This window comes from Astyanax mexicanus, chromosome 2 (assembly GCF_023375975.1).
Source record: "Astyanax mexicanus isolate ESR-SI-001 chromosome 2, AstMex3_surface, whole genome shotgun sequence".
NCBI lineage: Eukaryota > Metazoa > Chordata > Actinopteri > Characiformes > Acestrorhamphidae > Astyanax > Astyanax mexicanus.
The window spans coordinates 5,099,929-5,121,834 of NC_064409.1; the positions used below are offsets into that span (position 1 = coordinate 5,099,929).

General features: G+C 36.7%; 1 protein-coding gene across 12 annotated transcripts in view; it reads right to left on the reverse strand.

The window, feature by feature from the left end:
* The window catches only part of erc1b (ELKS/RAB6-interacting/CAST family member 1b), a 385,708-nt gene that overhangs the window by 217,774 nt on the left and 146,028 nt on the right, over positions 1 to 21,906 (reverse strand). For 9 of the 12 annotated variants that reach the window (XM_049475044.1, XM_049475045.1, XM_049475043.1 and 6 more), the window contains 2 exons: positions 21,595 to 21,788; positions 14,828 to 14,839 (listed from right to left, as the gene is read on the reverse strand). In XM_049475044.1, coding sequence (XP_049331001.1) covers positions 14,828 to 14,839; positions 21,595 to 21,788 — 206 coding nt within the window. The remainder of the gene's footprint in view (positions 1 to 14,827; positions 14,840 to 21,594; positions 21,789 to 21,906) is intronic. The other 3 variants (XM_049475049.1, XM_049475046.1, XM_022671806.2) reach the window with 1 other exon arrangement.

Below are 21,906 nucleotides of genomic sequence, written 5' to 3' on the forward strand. Positions count from 1 at the left end.
CTTAAATGCTTAAAAACGAGATGCATATAATCAACAGAATTTAGATTAATGACCACATTTTTGATGATCAAACGTTTACTTGGTAAAGTCCAAATAAGATAAAAACAATTGACAGTTTACACATAACTCTTTCTTAACTGTGTCTCCAAAAGTGCCCAAACACAACAGATTACATATTTAATCAGTAAAAATCAGTAATTGCCATGTTTTAACAACATCTAGACATTTAAATGTCTCAATCAGCTGTTTCTTTAAGTTTTAGAGATGGAGTACGTGGCAGAAATAATCGCTGAAAAAAACGATCATCAGATTAACTAAAGTAACTAAAATAACCATTAGTTGCTGCCTTAACAATAACCAAGCAAAATTCAACATCTTGCAGCTTAAGGTTTCTAAATTGGCACTTTTTGTTGCATACCATGCATTCTCCATGCGACTGCGTGTACTGAACTGTGACCCCACCTAATGAGAAGGTTCGGTATGAATACTTATCATCGCTGTCCAATAAAAAACAAGTCTCTCCATTTTTGTCGATTTTTAGTTTACTACATAATTTTTACAAACAAACTGTCCTTTACACTGTATCAAAATTTCTTGATGAAAGGACCAATAGAAACTCTTTAAAATGACCTGAAATAAACTTTTTACACTGACTTCCATTGAAAGTTCAGAAGGTTTTTCTCTCTCCTGTAAAGATGCTGTTTTGAAGATATTTATTTTTCATTGGACAGCATCGATATACTGTTACAGCTCAAGGGAGCAATATTAGCTCACATACACACATAGAACTCCAAGTCCTTTTCTTGCCTGAACTGCACTGTGATTGCCATTCTGAAACGCACTGTTTCTTACTGGCAATCTCCATGTCACAGTTCAACCCCAATCCAAACGGTTCTCTATTGCTTAAACCCCAAAGCAACGTGACACCCTTTTTTACTGTAGGAGAAACTGTAATTTTCCTATTTAGACTCAAGCCAAGCCATCTGCTTGGCTCGGCAGAACCCTCCAATAAGCAGCTGACTGTTATTCCATTGAACGATTTCCTAATTCACCTTCTTGATTAGCTGAACTTGGACGTGACCTTCTTCTGCGGAGTTCAGCGGGGAAAACCATAATCCCTGTAAAAGGGGTTGAGACTCGGGCCTGACTCACGGGCGACTCGGTGAAGCTTATCCTGCTCTGAACAGTTTCGTGAAAAATGAGGGTGAGAATAAAGGAATGTGCTGTGATTTGGAAAACACTCCTGAAAGACAGAAGCAGAGGGGATCATTAGGATCCTTCTACCTAGGAGGTACAGTGGAGGACCATAAGCACTATCACACATGCAACTTAGCGCTGGTTTGTTTCCAGTTAGCTCCTCAAATGGACAAAACCGCTGGTGACACTGATCTAATCTGGCCTTTTACTGCAGATTACACCTAGCCTCAATACACAGCTTAGAAACAGCAGCAATAGACATTAGACTGCATATTATATCGTGTGTGTGGTCGTAAAGGATGTTGAATATATTTTCAACATTTTAACTATAGTTTAAATAGAAGTGTAAAACTTTAATATAGAGTTTCATTAAGAATGTATTCAATGCAACAAGTTTCCATCTCTAATATACATTATATTTTCTTCCTATTATAACAAACAAACTTTAAAGTCAGTGTAGAAACCCCCGCTAGTTGTGCTGATAAAAATCTGGAAATCAATCTCGAGGTATTTTTCTCTGCATCTTTAGAACGTGTAAAAGTAACATGCTTTGTAGAGGAAGCAGAGTAAAAAAAAAATGTATCACTGCTAACCAGATACCCCTTTTGAGAGTCAATCGCTCAGCTAAGTATAATGAGTATCAGCAAATGTAGCAATGTTAACAATGTTAACCTCATTAAGCTAAACGGTCCCTCCCTTTCTGTAGAAGTATTTACAGACTTTCTCAGAGGTGATCTGAAAATTTGAAAGCATTATAAATGGGTTCAATATCAAAATGTAAAGTAAATTTAATCTTCAGAGATATGAAAGATGATTAATGATGAAAAGGGTTGAGCCATGTCCTTGACTGGTTTCAGTCAGAGGTGTCAAGTAATGAAGTGCAAATACTTTGTTACGTTAATTAAGTAGAAATGTTAGTTATATATACTTTACTGGAGTAATTATTTTATTTTTCAGACAATTTTTATCTCTACTTCTTACTTTTTCACTCAATTATTTGACATTTATACTCCTTTAGAACTTTGTGGTTCGGCCTAAGCTTTTGTTCTTAATGGCTTTATTTTTTCCCCATACATTACTTTTACTTTTATACTTTTATACTAGTTTTAAAACCAGTACACTTTTCATATTTATGAAGTTTTAAGAGTTCAAAAATCAATATTTGGTGGAATAACCCTGGTTTTTAATCACAGTTTTCATGCATCTTGGCATCTTGTTCTCCTCCACCAGTCTTACACACTGCTTTTGGATAACGTTATGCTGCTTTACTCCTGGTGCAAAAAGTCAAGCAGTTCAGTTTGGTGGTTTGATGGCTTGTGATCATCCATCTTCCTCTTGATTATATTCCAGAGGTTTTCATCATTTTTAAGAGGCCTCTTAACTCAGCTGTACTGCTTCTGATGTTACTCTAATGAATAAAGCCTGTACTGTGTTCCTTTAAGCTACTACTATGTTACTATTTTAATTCTAATACTTGAATTATAGTGGCTATAATACTAATCAGATATCAGGAAAGCTCACAATAACCTCACCTGTCTATTAAAAGCAAAAAAACGCTCAGGTTAACAGACTTTTACAGTATTATTGGGGCAAAAATGAACTCTTTCCTTGTGGGCAGTGACTGCTTTCAAAACATAAAGCCTGAGCTGTAGAGAGAGAGAGAGGACCTCCTTTTTCCAACAGGAATATTTTCCTTTCCTCTAAATAAAAGCAGCATCTGAGCGTACACACACACACACACACCTCTCCTCTCGCCTGTCTCTCTCTCTCCAGGCTGTGTGTTCACTCTGCTCTGGAAAAGATCTCACTGCACTTATCTATTGGTCCAGCTTCAGGCAGCCAGAGGGAGGCGGAGGAGGAGAGACATTAGCGATGGGGGTCAGGGGAAGGGTAAAAACTGTTTGTGAGCAAACACACAAGGAGCTGACGACCTCATAAAGAGGTGTACGCATATATTTATATATATTTCTGGTTGAGATCTGATTTGTCTGCGCTCACTTTAATTTTTAAACAAAAAGCAATCATCAGAGCTCTTCTATAAAGCAGTGATGCCAAACACAAACACAAAAAAAATATAAAATAAATAGAGTTTTGTCTGTCATTATGATGCATGAAGTACAGCAGATTGTTAAGTTAATTCAGACTTTCTTTATATTTTTATACATTTATTAAAAATAAAATAGCATGTAATATATATAATCAAATTCCAAATATATATAAAATAGTATGTCAGAGATGGAAAATATATTCAGATACTTTGCAGTGCCACTTAAAATTAAATTCGCTTGACTGAATATGCTGACAATGCATATTTCCTTATTAACAAATTGCTAAAAATTCTAAAACTGCAGAAACTAATGCTACTCTTTACATAGGTTAATCTCAAACAATTAGAATATCTTTGAAAAGTTACTTTATTTCAATAATTCAGTTAAAAATGTGAAACTCATATATTATACAGATGTATTAAACACAGAGTGATCTATTTTAAGCGTTTATTTATTTTATTGTTGATGATTGTGGTTTACTTTCAATGAAAATCAGTATTTCAGAAAATGTAAATATTATATAAGACCAACTGGTACTTTTGGCAGGGTGAGCATTGTGCCAAATCCTGCTGGAAAATGAAATTCGCATCTCCATAAAAGTTGTCAGTAGCAGAGGGAAGTGGGAAAACAAAACTGCACTGACATAACAGCAGATGACATGTCTCTCCAAACCATCACTGACTGTGAAAACTGTAAATGTAAAATTTACTGATGACATGTCATCTGCTGGTGTTGATCCACTGTGTTTTATTATCAAGTCTAAAGTCAGTGCAGTTTTGTTTTCCCACAAAATCTTACAGCACTTCATCTCATCGCTTCTCTCTGCTACTGACAACTTTCAGGGAGATGCAGATTTCATTTTTCAGCAGGACTTGGCTCACTGCCCACACTGACAAAACACAAAAGTAGATTTTCTGAGACAGTTTTCCGAGACACTGATTTTTGGGTTTTTATTGGCTGTAAACCATAATCAAAAACAATAAATAAACACTTAAAAAAACAAATGTGTGTGTAATACATCTATATAATACATGGAGTTCCACATTTTTAACTAAAAGTAATTTTTTCAATGATATTAAACTTTTTTGCAAGGGGTCTACGTCATTTTGAGCAATTATATTTGTATATATGTCTGCATTGGTCTGAAGTTTAATAATTGGAATGGGTATTAATCAAGACTTCTATTTTGTTAGGTGCAAATGCTAACAGCTAATAACAACACATTCACAATTACTAAAGATTGCAATTAAGATGCCAATAGCTTGCATAGTATTTGGATAATTCCTCAATCCCAGCAACATTTATAGACCAATAAATCCGACACAGCAATAATAATTATTGTGCTTACCCTAAATCAAAGTGTTTACATCCAAACATTAAAAATACTCCTTATATTATAGCTAGTAGTTGCTGTTTAACAATTAAGAATGATTTATATACTTATAATTAAAGCTGATGGTGTACATAAGATGTGGAAACAACATCTACAGAAACTGTAGTTTACTGTATGACGCACACATAATATAGCAAGAAACGTGGTAAATATACGCATGTCTCATGATCAACTCTAAATTATTTGCTTCAGTTGAAGCCTGTCCTGGTTTTATATTTAATATAAAACATATGTGTGTTTATGACAACCCCCCCTCCCTTTTTTAGGAAAGATTTCAAAGATTTCAGACTTTTTTTTTTTGGCTTTTTTTATTTAATATTATTTACACAGGCTTCAAATACTAGAATCTTATCAAAAAAGTATTGCATTTATTATGCTGGTCCTGATCGCAACATTAATAATGTATTTTAAAGACAGCTTTAGGCGATGTTTACAGGGTAAGACTTGAAAAGGCTTTGAAAGTCTTGAGATATTGGTTGAAGCGTGGGGCAAACAGAAAAGTCCAACAACTTTCTCCTGTTTAGAGAGAGATTTCAGCACTGCTAACTGCATAGCCAAGCCTTTGAAACTTACATCAAGCAAATACCTCCCCTAATATCTAATATCAGCAGCTTGACCATATATTAGTTGGGCTTCTGTGTGAATGTATTCTCCATGTATTCTCATTTAAAGCAATGCAGTTTTAAGGTCACAAAGCTGAAGAGAAAAGCTCTGACTGCCATTACGCAGAATTCAGGCCCTAGTTTAATCACAGCGAACACTTAATGACAGAAAATGAGAGCCAGTGGCAAAGCAGGCACAGTGCTGTGATGAATGCACACTGAAGAAAATGATGGAAGAATAAATCCATCATGCTATTATGAGTGGAGCAGGGCAGAAAACAGAAAGCCGCTAATGTTAGCAGTCCGGCGTGTGTGGAGATGGCTAAAGTACAGGCTTCTCATCCAAGTCATTTAGAGTCCGTCATAATATTATAATGTCATGTTTTTCCTTCTTTTCCCCTCTTCCTAATGTGCTGACAGTGCTGTACAGCATTGTGTCCACATTCACATTCCCCTACGTCTGTAGAGCCAGTACTCTAGGTTAGACATCTTTAGAGCAACCACCATCAATTACATTATTAACTGGGTATTCTACCAATTATTTAGATTATTAATCAAGTACTCGGGATTTTGGATTTGGAAAAAGACTAACAAATATGTTAGATTTGACTGAATAAAGACTATAAAACAAACAAAAATTAATAACACAAGATTTCCACATAGACTGCCAAATAATGAATAAACCTAAATGCACCAAAATGCTAAACCAGTAATTGTCTGCTCTGATTGGTCAGATCTGTCTAGTGCGTAAGCAGGAAAGTAAATATAGCGAGCAGATCTTGTGTTCTTCATGCTTCCCCCTGCAGACAACTTTTATGAAGATGAGGATTTCATTTTCCAGCAGGACTTGGCACACTGCCCACAACGGCAATAGTACCAATTGATCTTATATAATATTCTAATTTTCTGAGACACAGATTTTTAGGTTTTCAATTTAACAATGAAAGAAATAAACACATAAAATAGATCACTCTGTGTGTAATACATCTATTTTTTAAATCTTTAAATACATCTATTTTCTTTTTTTAATGCTCACTGAGAGAGCTCAGTAACTCACAATGAGTCAAAGTGATTCACTGAAAGGCAAAATGATTCTTTATGAGTCAAAGTAATTTACTGTGTGTCAGTGATTCACTGCAAGTCAAAGTGATTCACTGTGAGTCAAATTGATTCACTGCAAATCAAAGTGATTCACTATGAGACTATTTTTCCACTGAGAGTTAGCATTGCGGATTGTGAATCAGAAAGACTCAGTGAATCAAAATGATTTATTGTGAATCAAAGTAATTCATTATAAGTCAAATTTATTCACTGTGAGTCAAAGTGATTCACTATAAGTCACTTTTTTTTACTGGAGTTAGCACGGGGAATGGCAAAACAAAAAGATTCAGTTAATCAAAGTGATTTATTGTGAATCGAAGTAATTCACCGTGGATCAAAGTTATTCACTGTACGTCAAAGTGATTCACTGTGAGTCAAAGTGATTCACTGTGAGTCAAAGTGATTCACTGTGAGTCAAAGTGATTAACTATGAATTACTGTTTCTCACTGTGTTAGAATGGGGATTGTGAATTAGAAAGATTCAGTGAGTCAAAGTGATTTATTGTGAATCACAATGATTCATTATGAGTCAAAGTGACTTACTATAAGTAAAGTGTCTCATTATGAGTTAAAGTGATCCACTATGAGTCAAAGTTATTCACTGTAAGTCAAAGTGATTTACTGTGAGCGATTCATTATGAGTCACTGTTTTTCACTGTGTTAGCATGGGGATTGTGAATCAGAAAGATTCCGTGAGTAACAGTGATTTGCTGTGCGTCATAGAGATTCATTATAAATCAAAGTGATTTTTTTTGTGAGTCAAAGTGATTCATGGAGTTAAAATGATTCACTATGAGCCACTGTGTTTCACTGTGAATTAGCATGGAAATTGTAAATCTAAAAGAGTCAATGAGTAAAAGTGATTTATTGTGAGTCAAAATGATTCACTGCAAGTCAAAGTGATTTAAAATGAGACGAAAGCGATTCACTACGAGTAACTTTTCGCTGTGAGTTAGTAGAGGATTGTGAATCAAAAAGATTCAGTAAGTCAAAATTATTTATTGTGAATCAAAGTGATTCAAAACGAGCCTGTTTTTCACTGAGAGTTAGAATTGCAGATTGTGATTCAGAAAGATTCAGTGAATCAAAGTGTTTAGACTGCAGGTAAATTGGATTTGTTTCTGAAAGCAGATCTGTTGAGATGTCTGTCCGATTTAAATCCAATTATAAATTAATCTCTAACTAAACTCTATACAGCACTCTATCCACTGAAGAGAAAAAAACTCTCAAAACCAAAGAAAGGAAGTTTGATCTTCCCTCCATTTCACTTTGTTTTTTAAGTGTTCATTAGTTGTTATACTATGAGTATCTTCACATTGGCTGGTGATCTCCTGCATGATGTCTGGCACGTCCAGATATTTCACAGCCATTAAGACGCTAATTCTATAGATTCCTGCATAGGTTCCCGCCCAAAAGATATTCAGCTATTTCCCAAAAAGCAAAGCAGAGAAAGAAAGCGCATGGCTAATTTTACCGCTCAGCAGAGTTGGTGCAGACGGCTGCAGTATATGAAAAACAATGCCCGGCCCTGACATTAACAGCTCCATCTGTGGTAAGCCAGCGCTTTTCGAGGCTGACAGAGCTGGACTTTAAGGTTGCCAGAAAGCAGCTGTGCCAAGCTCTGCGGCCAGGTGTGCGCCGGGATGCCCCAACCCTGTGAATGTGTGGGCCTTTCCCTGAGCCCGCCGCGCCACGCTCCAACATCTGTCCGCTCTCATCTGCGGGAGCAGCGGCGCACGGCGAGCTTCTGCGAGACGACTGCCCCCTGCCCTCTCCGACTAATCAACTTAATCATGTGGCCGGCCCTCAGGCCAGCCCAGCCAAAACTAACCAGGAACCATGCGGAGACAGCAGGCAGGCTCAGGCTCCTGCACGACTCAGATCATCACTCTTACACAGCTGCAGGACACGGAGGAAGACCTACAGGAGGCTACAGCAATGACCTGACTCAGGAACAGGACCAGAAACCAGAGCAGAGCAGCACAACTCTGGAACTCTGCTGTAAAGATCAGCTCAGCTAAGGGTCACCTCAACCCTGCAAAAAAATGACTAATAAATGAATTAACTGCGAATAATCACACTTAATATTCTTAAAACTCAAATTTTTATATTAGTTATTTAAATGCAAATAAAGGAATAAGTGTATGAAATGTAAAATGCGATTATATTTATATTAGTGGTGTCAATTAAAATATTAGTATGTACTTTTTGTATGTTTGAGGGGAGATAAAGCCGTAACGTGGGTTGAATGCATGATAAATTATAAAAAAAAAAAAGAAACTTTTTAATTTATTTATTTATTTATTTATATTTTTACTGTATTTGGTTTCTATGGTTCGAATCAGTTCATGAGTTTTTTTTTTTTTTTGAAGCATATCTTCCTATGTTGGGTTTGGTTTCACACAGGCATAAACCTAAACGCACCAACATGCGAAACCAATAATTGTCTGCTCTGATTGGTCAGATCTGTCTAGTGCGGAAGCAGGAAAGTAAATACAGCGAGCAGATCCTGAGTTCTTCATGCTTCCCTCTGCTACTGACAACTTTTATGGAGATGCGGATTTCATTTTCCAGCAGGATTTGGCACACTGCCCACACTGACAAAAGTACCAGTTGGTCTATATAATATTATGTAATATATATATATATATATATATATATATATATATATATATATATATATATATATTGTCCTTGTCTTATATAATATCCTAAATTTCCTTCGAAAAATAAATAAAGTGTCTATCTATCCATCTATCCATCCATCTATCTATCCATCCATCTATCCATCCATCCATCTATCTATCCATCCATCTATCCATCCATCCATCCATCCATCTATTCATCTATCCATCCATCTATCCATCCATCCATCCATCTATCCATCCATCTATCCATCCATCTATCCATCCATCTATCCATCCATCTATCCATCCATCTATCCATCCATCCATCCATCTATCTATCTATCTATCCATCTATCCATCCATCCATCCATCCATCTATCTATCCAACCATCTATCTATCCATCTATCAATCCATCCATCTATCCATCTATCCATCCATCTACCTATCTATCCATCTATCCATCCATCTACCTATCCATCCATCTATCCATCTATATACATCTAGATCATTCTGTGTGTAATACATCTATTTTTTTAATCTTTAAATACATCTATTTTATTTTTTAATGCTATTCTATTTTTTTTAAATGCACTAGTATAAATATAGCGTATATACCACTATAGCACGGAGCTGCCCTCAGAGCAGTACTGTTAAACACAAGAACCACGATTACTGAAAATAGTCTGTGCGGCACCAACAGCATACCAACCGACCACGGCAGAAACGTAAAAATAAAAAGGAAAGCACGTAAAGCAGAGGTTTCAAACTCATTTAGCCCGTGGCTCATTTACCCAGTTTCCCATCTGCCTGGGGAGCTATCCATTGTGTACACTAACCCCCCCTCCCCCCCCTCTGTACCTCCTAAAACATATACAGTCCATTTTCCTTAATAAAATTGGCAATAATACATACATCAATTTGCTTAACCAGAGCAGCGTTATTGTTTTTGTAAGTCATTCCTCTGTTTTATTAGGTGTACTATTAACATTCACAGCACTTGCCAGACACTTCAGCAGTGTTTTTGGCTCTGCGGCTGCAGTGGAAACCCTGAAGACTGCAGCACTGTGAGCATCACTTAGTCTCCATCTCGGCTCAGCCTACAATAATTCCTCTTAATAGACTACATAAGAGGACGGAGCAGCGTGTTAAATCACTTCAGAATGCCTTTAGAAATCATAGCTTCAGCTATGAGGGCTTTGAAGTTTTAAAGCAGTTGAAGTAGTTACTCCAATGGCAAATAACTATAATAAATACAAAATAAAAATTATATCTGCCATTTGTGGTAGTAGTTTTAACATTTCCTTTATATATAGGTGGGTACTGATTCAGCTTAACTAAAATCATAGTGCAGTTTAATTTGAATGCATTTCACACAATACATACAGCTCTGAAAAAAAAATAAATAAGGGAGCACTTAAAACGCTGAGTTTCTTTGATTTTACCAAATTAAAAACCTCTGGAATATAATCAAGAGGAAGATGGATGATCACAAGCCATCAAACCACCAAATTGAACTGCTTGAATTTTTGCACCAGGAGTAAAGCAGCATAAAGTTATCCAAAAGCAGTGTGTAAGACTGGTGGAGGAGAACATGATGCATAAAAGATGCATAAAAACTGTGATTAAAAACCAGGGTTATGAAATTTGAAAATACGAAAATGTTTTCTTTGCATTATTTGAGGTCTGAAAGCTCTGCATTTTTTATATATTTTCAGTAATTTCTCATTTTCTGCAAATGAATGCTTTAAATGACTATTTGTATGAGGAATTTGGGAAAAATGTCTGTAGTTTATAGAATAAAACCACAATGTTCATTGTAATCAAACATAAACCTATAAATAGCAAAATCAGAAAAACTGATTCAGAAACTGAAGTGTTCTCTTCATTTTTTTCCCTATTATTTCCCCTTAATTTTTGATATGTAAGCTCTTGGACTCATTATACAAAATATTGCTGTAAACTGAAAAAAGTCATTTTGGATCATTCATTTTATTGACACACTCAGTTGAAAATGTTCATAATATTTACTGGTACAAAAAAAGACTTTTACAATAAAATACTCTTGTTTTACCTAAAATAAGGTAATGCCCCTACGACAAGCTTTGTACTCTTAAGTAACGAATCTTTTTTTTTTTTTAATGTTTTTTCTTTTTTTTAGTAATTAATTTGCATGATTATTTTATATTTGTGTATGTCGTTGAATATTGCAGCTTTTTAAAAACACAGATCATAAACACTCACCAATCCAGTCAAAGCGAGACAAGCGTGTGGCTACACATCGTCTTTTAATCCTTATTTATTATCAGCTTCTGACTCTCAAAGGAATCTGAGTCTGTGATGCTGATGAATAAGAATTACAGCTCTGGGAAAACTGACGATGTAAGACCTTTGATCATCATGCTTTCTTTTTTTATTTATTTATTTATTTTTTTAACTCTGCTTCTAATCTACAGAGATCTTATATTCCACAACATGAGATTCCTGAATTTCCTGCACTGTATCAAGGCTTCCAGTGTAGAGAAAGAGAAATAAGAACAGGTCAATAGGCTGTGCAATACCTCACAGGCACAAATTCACTTTTTTCTTTTTTTTTTTTTTTTAATAATTTTTTAAGAGCTCTAAATAGATGAGTACAGACGAGTACGCGGCACTGGATGCACATTTCATTAAAGATGCAAATAAATGCATAAATCTATTGTTCTTAGCAGCCTTAACTTGAAACGAGTGGGGGAGGGACAGATCTTGTTCAGACATCAGTGAGATTTCTTTAACAGGAAAAACAAAGAGATAAAAAAAATTACAGAAAAGCCATGAAGGCAATATTGAATACAACTCTAGTGAATAATAATAATAATAATAATAATAATAATAATAATAATAACAATAACGCATGTAAAAAAATGTACAAGTAAAATAGCATGATAAATAACACAATAAACTAAAAATATCCATGTAAAAGAATATAAGCAGCAATAAACCTTCATAAAGAGATAAGTAAAGATTTAAAAGAGGCTATTATTATAGAAATAATATGTCATGTTTACTTAACGATCTATGTATAATGCATCTTTAATTTAGTATTTACTAAATTAGAAATGTAGTTTAAAATTGGGTTCAAAATATATTATATAGATGTGTTAAACACACAGAGTGATCTATTTTAAGTGTTTATTTCTTTAATTGCTGATGTTTTTGGCTTAAAGCCAATAAGATCCCAAAAATCAGTGTCTCAGAAAATTACAATATTATATAAGACCAATTGGTACATTTTTGGCAGTGTGGGCAGTGTGCCAAGTCCTGCTGGAAAATGAAATCTGCCTCTCCATAAAAGTTGACAGCAGAGGGAAGCTGTAAGATATGAAGTGCTGTAAGATTTTGTGGGAAAACAAAACTGCACTGACTTTAGACTTGATAATAAAACACAGTGGATCAACACCAGCAGATATCAGACATGTCTCTCCAAACCATCACTGATCATCAGTCAATTTTACATTTCATTTAAAGGAAATCATTTAAAGGGAGCAGAGTCTGGAGGAAGAGTGGAGAGACACACAGTCCAAAGTGCTCGAGGTCTAGTGTGAAGTTTCCACCAATCAGTGATGGTTTAATGGAGAGACATGTCTGATATCTGCTGGTGTTGATCCACTGTGTTTTATTATCAAGTCCAAACGTGAAAAATCTTACAGCCCTTCATGCTTCCCTCTGCAAACAACTTTTATGGAGATGTTGATTTCATTTTCCAGCAGGACTTGGCACACTGCCCACACTGCCAAAAATACCACTTGGTCTTATCGTACATAATATTCAACTATTCTGTGTGTAATACATCTATATATGAGTAACTTTGCAATTTTTTTTTTTTTTTGAGATGCACTAGTATACACACAGTACAACAATCCCTGTACAGTGTAAAAGTCCAATGCATCTGAGAAAATGACTTGCAAAGCTATTTATACAGAACAGTAAGAATTTATTTGTTAGGAAATGTAACCCTATCAGTTGTGTGTAAGGAATGTGAGAGGTGCACATATACTTTAGGGACTGGCACACAGATTTATTGTCAGCCATTTGTAGACTAATCCTAGAACTCCCGGTGCTCAAAGGCATCTGTAACACTGGGGGAAATTAATTTCAGAGAGACACGAGTTCACTTTCATGCTGACGTGCCTTGATGTACGGGAAGATATCAAATCGGCCTGTTCCCAGCGTTTCTTTTGAGTCGCTTTTCCTGGAAAAAAAGTGAAGATGAATGACGGTCTTGTCAAACGTACCTGCTACATTATCTTTGTTTTCTTAGGGAACACCGGCGGGATAAAAAGCCTGACAAGCCTCCTCTCCGAACTGAACTCCAGAAAGAGATGAAAAGTAATAAGCGTGATAAACAACAGCGAGCCGAGCGCCGCGACGCGAGCGGGGAGGGAACCCTATCAAGCCCTGGCAGCCGAGGCGAGGTTTTCAACACGGGCTCAGGAGAAACGGCTGATGAGGATTTCTCTGCACTCCAATTAGAGTTTCAGGCAGGAGTCACTGGTTCACTCTCTCTGACTGACTGTCTCTGAATCTGTCAGTCTCTAATACGCTCTGTACTGAAGCTACGGCATCTTCTCCAGTTCTTCAGTCCATATTAAAAAAAGTAAATCTCTAAGACTCTAAAGTAAGCAGTCGTATGTTAATGGTGTGCATTGGAAGTTTGCATTTACTCATCATTGAAAAGAATGTCATGACAAGATGCAATAAGATGCAATAATGATATTTAGACAAGACAAGACAAAAAACAAAACACTATATAAAGCATATTCTATTACCTTTAAAAAAAAAATAGTTTCAAACGTTTCAGTAAAACAAGATGTATTATTTTGCATATTTGGTGCAACACTTAATCTAAACAAACTGATAAATGATGCCAGAATCTATAAATGTCTGATCAGTTTTATACTGACATACTCTGGAAAATTATGATTTTCTTTGATTTTACCAAATTGAAAACCTCTGGAATATAATCAAGAGGAAGATGGATGATCACAAGCCATCGAACCACCAAACTGAACTGCTTGAATTGTTGCACCAGGAGTAAAGCAGCATAAAGTTATCCAAAAGCAGTGTGAAAGACTGGCGGAGGAGAACATCCCAAGATGCATGAAAACTGTAATTAAAAACCAGGGTTGTTCCACCAAATACTGATTTCTGAACTCTGAAGAAACTGATTAAGAAACTGAAGTGGTCTCTTAATTTTTTCCAGAGCTGTATATACATATGTTCTTAACACAGAACTATATCAAATTTTTCAGCACCGCAGGCATAGTTTTTTAGTGTTTTGAACTCCAGTTCTAAGCCTTTTAAACATGCTCTACCTGTATTTTCAGGATCAGCTAGCCAACAAATCAGCTCACACTAGTAGTAATGCTAGTGCTTTACAGTGTAAAAACTGTAAATCCATTGGCACCACGTAGTCGCTGCTTCTGACTCCCAGTCACCGACTGGGTCAGATATCTAGCATGCCAAATATTTGCGACTGGTCACCAAACGGCAATCATCTTTCAGAAGATCACACTACGCGACAAAGTGATCCTCAAGAACCTGGAATAACGGTCATTAAGAGGGTCGGGTCATTATGAACTGAGTATTACCAAAAATGTTATACGTTTAGCTAAACAGGCTGATAAATGGCGCCACTTGCCAACTGTAAGATAGTTTCGGTAAACAAAATAAAAAACTGAATAGACTCCAGAAACACCAGAAACGTACAGTTCAGGGACTTTCCTCCACGTTTAGGTTTTATTGACAGGCGTGAAAATGTCAGTTCTGTTGAAGAGTGAAGAAAACAAGCCGACAAAGTGAAGGAGAGCAAGCGTACTAACCTTGAAGCCAAGCTGACGATGAGACAGCAGTCCAGTGTTAAGAGAGAGACAAGGGTAAAGGGAATAAAAGAGAGGAAAGAGAAAAAAAGAAGAGCAGAAAAACAAACAGCACAAGCAAGATTAGTATCAGTTATTGGCAGCAGCGTTAGGATCTGAAGGGTCTGCAGATATTGACTCAAACCCAACAGCCAACATCCAAACAGGCCGAAACAGACAAGAACTGAAGACAGATGATGATTTGCCCAATTTTTTTGTTTGTTTTTTATTTATTTTTTTACCACAACAGCAAGACAGTCCATATCGTGATGGACAAAGACAAGCATGCACACATTCCCGAGCCGGCAGAAACACCAACATTTACATGCACAAAAAAACCCCCAAACTTTTCCAGTTCTAGACTAGATTGCTGTAGTGTGGATCAATCTCTTAAGACTTGAGTCTTGAGTCAGGCACTCAATTAAACCTCTGGTGCCCGTGTTCTTCTGTTTTCTTTCTACTATTTATCTCTATTTTCGTATTTTCTCCCTGGATTCCACATTCACACGCTCCCCAAGCTCCAACCTCCACCAGTTTCGGCTCGGTCTTTCGCGACACGCATCTCCTCAGACCTCAACATTTCAAATGCAATCCTCAGTAATTGCCGTCACATTTGGGAATAAATCTTCCATTGCCACAATTCAACCTATGCTCTTTTCCTGAGTCTTTGAAAGCATATTTGAATCAGGGCTGCCTCTGTAGCACTGATCTGCAGCCAGAGAACTTTTACTTTTCCTTCTCTCTCGCGCTCAACCATGCTTTCTCACGCTGCCTCTGTCTCCCCCTCACTCTCACAAATCCAGCCACATGCGTACACACACACAGAGAGACGGGTAATCCTGAATGAGAACATGAGCTGCACTCCTTTAGAACAACGGCACACAACAACAGCTTCCATCTGCCACCCTCGTCTTGATTACAGGCAGAAGACGCTAACGGATGGAGAACTGTCACAGTAGCTTTGCGTCAAAAAACCCGAAGCCGAAAGTCAAACTTCGCCGTGCCAGAGAGCTGTGACAGTGCCGTCTAAAACAATGGGAGGCTTTTGAGGGAGCAGAACCTCCTGTGCGTTTTCAAGAGTATACGGCGTAACGCCGGTAATTAGCTCTGGTTCTGAGGGCTCGGGTTCCTAACTGCCAGTGTTTATTTCCGAACCCCCTTGTTTCCAGCCCTTATGGATGATGAACAGGGCTGAGCATTTCAAATGCTACGCTTTGTTCCCAAATCTGGTGATAGAGAAGGATGAGGAGGAGGAGGAGGAGGAGGAGGAGGAGGAGGAATAGGAGGAAGCAGAGACGGCTGCTCGACTCCGTTTCGCATCCATCTAAAAGGCACAGCTTTGGGCTTCCCCATCTACAGCGTTCCAGCAAAGGAGCTTTGATTAAATGAAGGGAGTGACATCTAACTGTAGCCTCACAGACCAAGCCCCAGGCTGAGAAAAGTCTAGGAGAAGCATGTAAGGAAGCTACAACAAGCCTTTCAGAGCAATTTGTAGCAGTTGGAACGGGGGAAAAAAGAAGTTTGGAGAAGTTCATTGCGTGTTAAAGTAACACAAGTATGTTATTTTTTTAAATTAGTTAAAATAAAGTCAAACTTAAATTAATTTAATTTCTGCACTATAAGACACAGCAGATTATAAGGCGCATTATGCAACACTAGTAAGGAAAAGCGGTGTTGCCATGTTTTCCTTCTAATCAGCAGGCCTCACGACTGGGTGGAATATATATATATATATATATATATTTAAATGAGTAATGGATCTTAATCTACACAGATTTCTCTCTTGAAAACTCTTTATTTCAGTGAGTAAAGCGCTTCTGTTTATTTACAGTAAGCTTATATTTCCGCATTTCTACCAAGGCTAACCATTAGCGGCTAACCACTAACACTAGCGGGGTGTAAATGTAAGCGTTACCCAACAGCGCTACACTGAGGAACCCTGAGTGTTCCGGTAGGGCAGGGTGAAATTAGCTAGTGGTTCGTTCTGGGCAGTTTAACATGGAACAGCCGCAGAGATCGTAGCTCGTAGACATATGCACTCGTTCATAGCGTTCATACCCGGTACTTTGGTACGAAGACACTTACAATATGCAAATCAGTCAATCAACTCTCCCTCCTCTCCGGCTTCTAAACCCATACATCACCAAGTGCCCCTCCACAACTAACAAAATTCTACATGCTCCTCTTTCAAAAATCTTTGGACCATATTCTGACCACTGTCATCAGCTAGGGGCTGGTCTTTTTTCTTTTGGCCTCATACGCAAAAAAGAAAAAAAATGTGTGTGCTTTAGGATGCTCCCTAACTCATTTTAACTTACTTTAAATACTCAATTAAAACCTTCCTAACTTTACTACTTATAGTACATGAGGCTACAGTGAGATGCTGTGGAATTCACACCCTTAGCACACTGATACTGGTGCCATTAGTTTGGTTTCTGGCTGAAAGCTCCAAGTTTTGAACTGTCTTCTTTGGCACTGCTGAGCTGGGAAAAGGTCTCACTGATGGTGAAACTGACCAATGACCCCTGAGTCTGCTTACCCCCGGGCCTGGTCCTCTCTCTCCTAATCCCTCTCCAATCTTAATTATTCATTATTATCCTTTATTTATTTATGCAAGCCAAGGTGAGCCACTATTTTTATCTGCTATTTATTAACCCAATTATACATGCTTGAAACACAGACAGCTAGATGCAGGGATACAGTTACAGCCGAGACGTCACACTGAGAAACAATAGCGTCCAAACACACACACACACACACACACACAGAGAGAGAGAGAGAGAGAGAGAGAGAGAGAGAGAGCATGCAGAGCAGGTTGGAAGAAGTGTAAAATAGCAGGTGAGCTGGTATAAAACAGCAGGGTTGGATCCTCACACCACTCTCGCATGCACTCACAGCGTGAGGACTATCCCTGCAGGGACAAAACGCGCATCATTATCCGCAGCTCTGAGGAGAGCAGAGATTGCGCAAATTCAGCCCACGCTGTGATTCTGAGGGGTCAAAAAGTTGCACAGCGTGGATTTAAAAGATCTTTAAAATACAGTATAAGCTGGGTCTACAACAGAGCTTCAATAAAAGAGGGGGGGGGGGGGGGGGGGCATTATAAATAAAGTTTAAAGAGGCACTATAAATAATATAGGCCCGTAAATATTTGGACAGTGACACAATCTTCATGATTTATCTCAAAACTCAAAAGGTATGAACAAAAAATGCTATGAAGCGTTTAGATTATACAACCATTTTTGTACAAAGTCTCCTCATTTCAGGGACTGAGAAGTGATTGAAAAAATAAACTTTACCATAAAGAAAACATGAATTTATAATCTAATGACTATCAAATAACTACTTATATCAATATTAATGTTTCGTATTTATTTTTCGTGTTTATTTTAATTGTTTTGTATTTAAATACAAAAATAATGATTGTCTTTATTTATACCACTTATAATGGTGCTTTTTATGTCTTTAATCATTGATAAAATATTTAATATGGTAAGGAAATCTAATCAGAAATTATTGTGACTGAGATTATGAAGAAAATTATAACGATGGCCGACACATTTACAGTATTTTTCGCACTGAAAGGCGCAACGAATTATAAGGAGCACTATCAATGAAAATATATTTTCTGGTTCATTTTAATACATAAGGCACATTAAGGCGCTTGTTAGGATGCCTACATTGAAGTAAGCAAGGGTGTCGCCATGTTTTCCTTCAAATAGGAAAGTTGGATGAAGCGCCTGACTAAACAAAGGAGCACTGGATTATAAGGTGATTTTTAGGAAAATTAAATTATTTTGAGTGCGTTTTGAGTTTTGTAGTCCGAAACATATGGTATGTCACGAGCGGTGGACCTAATGTGTGAGGAACCAGAGTGAAGGACTGTGTCAGTGAGACAGAAGCAAAAAAGTGAGACCTGGACTAATAGTGAAGGAGAGTGCACAGCTTCAGGAGGCGAGGTGCACAGGGTCAAGAGCAGTGACTGTGCAGTAATACGCCTCGACCACTCACTTGCCCAGGTAGTCCCACATTAGCCCCCCCACCTGCTGTGGCACAGGGTCTTTCCCCTGCTGAGGCTGGGGGGAGCTCCAGGAAGGATGTCTGTTAGTAGATTCCACAGAGTAGTAGTATCAAAGTTGAAAAAATACACAAGAAAACGGTTTTAAAAGAAAAAAGGAAACAAAAAAAGGAGGAAATGATCAGCCCAGTAAAACAAAGTCCCAAAGCCAGGAGAGGACAAGAGTTTTACAGCAAAAAGACACTGAAGAGAGAAAGGATGCCACAATTACATGCACAACTAAATATATATATACAGATCTGGAAAAAGAATAAGAGAGCACTTCAGTTTCTGAATCAGTTTTTCTGATTTTGCTATTTATAGGTTTATGTTTGAGTAAAATGAACATTGTTGTTTTATTCTATAAACTACAGACAACATTTCTCCCAAATTCCAAAAAAAAAAAAAAAATTATATATATATATATATATATATATATATATATATATATATATATATATATATATATATATATTATATATACACTATATTGTTTTATATTATATTGTTAAATTAACTCTATAATATTAACTCTTTTGGCTCCAAAAACTTTTAACACTATAGTGAGTAGGACCATATGTTACCTTGGACAGTGTTAAATTATTAAACCCTTAAATAATTAATTTAACACTCAGAAAACATGGCAACACCCCTTTTCCTTACTAGTGTTGCAAATCAGTTTTACTGTTTATGTGAATGCATGTGAATGTAGCCTTTTAATTGTCTGCTTTTAACTTACTAAAGGAATAGTGACTAGGGGGTTTAGGGGGATATATGGCCCTAAAGTAATATTACAATATTACAGCTGTGATATGATTAATTTGCCATTTTTAAGTTAATTTTAAGAATAAAATACTGCAACAAAATAAATAGGGAAATTTTATTAGTATATAGGTTTCATATCTTCATTAGAAACAAAAAGAAAATTTACACTTGTTTGTCTATTTCAGAAACAGTAGCTTCCTGAGAGCCTAATTTTGTAAAAAATAAATAAATAAATAAATATTACAAAACATATACATAAAAAATGTGGGTTTTTTTTTTTTGTAATTGTGTCTGAAGTTTTGGTGATATTATATAGCATACGACACAATATAACAGAAATACTAAGTGACCTTATCTAGTTAAAATCTGACCCTAATTTTGTAGAATAAATAAATACATGATTAAATAAATATTAGCTTAAAATATACATAAAAGTTTAAGAGGTTTTTTTTTGTTATTGTGTCTGAATTTTTGGCGATATTATATAGCATAAGACTTGATATGGCACCCATATTAAGTGCCCTTATCTGGTTAAAATCTAATAGAAATTTATTCAACCTCTTTCCACCCCATAGTGGTCTATCTGTTGATCAAATGAAAAAAGGCATGCTGGATATTCTCTTTATTCGCCATATTCCTTTTTTTTTTTTTTTTTTAAGAAAACAGCTAACTGGTTCAAAAATTAGACCAATAAGCTGTAACAGTGAATACAGCGACCCAATACACCTCATTATTAAAGGTGTACACTGGAAAAATCTGCTCAGTTGTCTATTTAAACCTTTTTTTTAAGTATATATTTTTGTGACTTATTTAAGTCTAACACTAAAAACTGTGTATTCAAGCTCACCAGATGTGATTTCAGTGATCAGCCTGTTATTGAAACATTAATGGTGGTTTTTAACTTCAGATTTATACATATTTCCCTATTCAAACAGGCAGAATCCTGGAAACCTTATAGGACTGAAAATAACTTGGCACTGCCCAGACTGACTCTAAGTGGACGTTGCTGGAAGCAGTGACCAGCTAAATTCCTCTGACTGGCTGCAGCCAGTGGGAAACTCCCTTAGCTAACACACTGTAGGAGTGAACAGGTGTGTGTTATTGGGAGAGATGTGTGTATTAGTGTGTGTGTGTATACACTAGTGCATCTAAAAAAAAATAAATAAATAAAGAATATCATTGAAATGTTACTTTATTTCAGTAATTCAGTTCAAAATGTGAAACTCTTCTATTATACAGGTGTACTATAACTTTTATGGAGATGCGGATTTCATTTTCCAGCAGGACTTGGCACACTACCCACACTGCTAACAATACCAGTACTGAGTAACAATCATGAGTTTCTTTAATTTTACCAAATTAAAATCCTCTGGAATATAATCAAGAGGAAGATGGAAGATCACAAACCATCAAACCACCAAACTGAACTGCTTGAATTTTTGCACCAGGAGTAAAGCAGCATAACGTTATCCAAAAGCAGTGTGTAAGACTGGTGGAGGAGAACATGATGCCAAGATGCATGGAAACTGTGATTAAAAACCAACCAGGGGTATTCCAACAAATATTGATTTCTGAACTTTTTTTTTCTTATTTTCTGCAAATAAATGCTTTAAATGACTATTTTTTATTGGAATTTGGGAGAAATGCTATCCGTAGTTTATAGAATAAAACAACCATGTTCTTGTTACTGTATATACTTGCAAATTCAGACTGAAGTGAAGTTGTCTGGTTTTTTTTTTTTCATATTTCAAGAGCTTAGTATGATGTATGAGTTAATTTTTTTTTTTACTGAATTACTGAAATAAAGTACGTTTTTAATGATAGATACATTTTTTGAGATGCACTAGTCCCGGTATATAGGGAAATGGTACACATATGGACACAGAAGGACACAGAGGGAGAGTCGTACCTCTCAAGCTCATTGATCTTGCGGTCCTTGTCGTTTTTCTCGTTCTCCATCTCTCTGAGGATCTCCAGCAGACGGTCCACCTCGGCCTGGGCCTTCGTGGCATCCTCTTTATGGCGTGCCACCTCCTGCTGGAGCGCACTGATGCGCTCTGACAGCTCCGTGTTGGCCTGAGCCTCTACAGCTGCTGTCTGAGCCTAGACATGAAACGAAACACAGGGCACAGAGATTACCCTCATAAAACGGTTAGGCAATATCGTGTTATGATTTTCTCAGTGGAAGCAATTTGGAAAAACAGAGCTGCTCAGGATCATC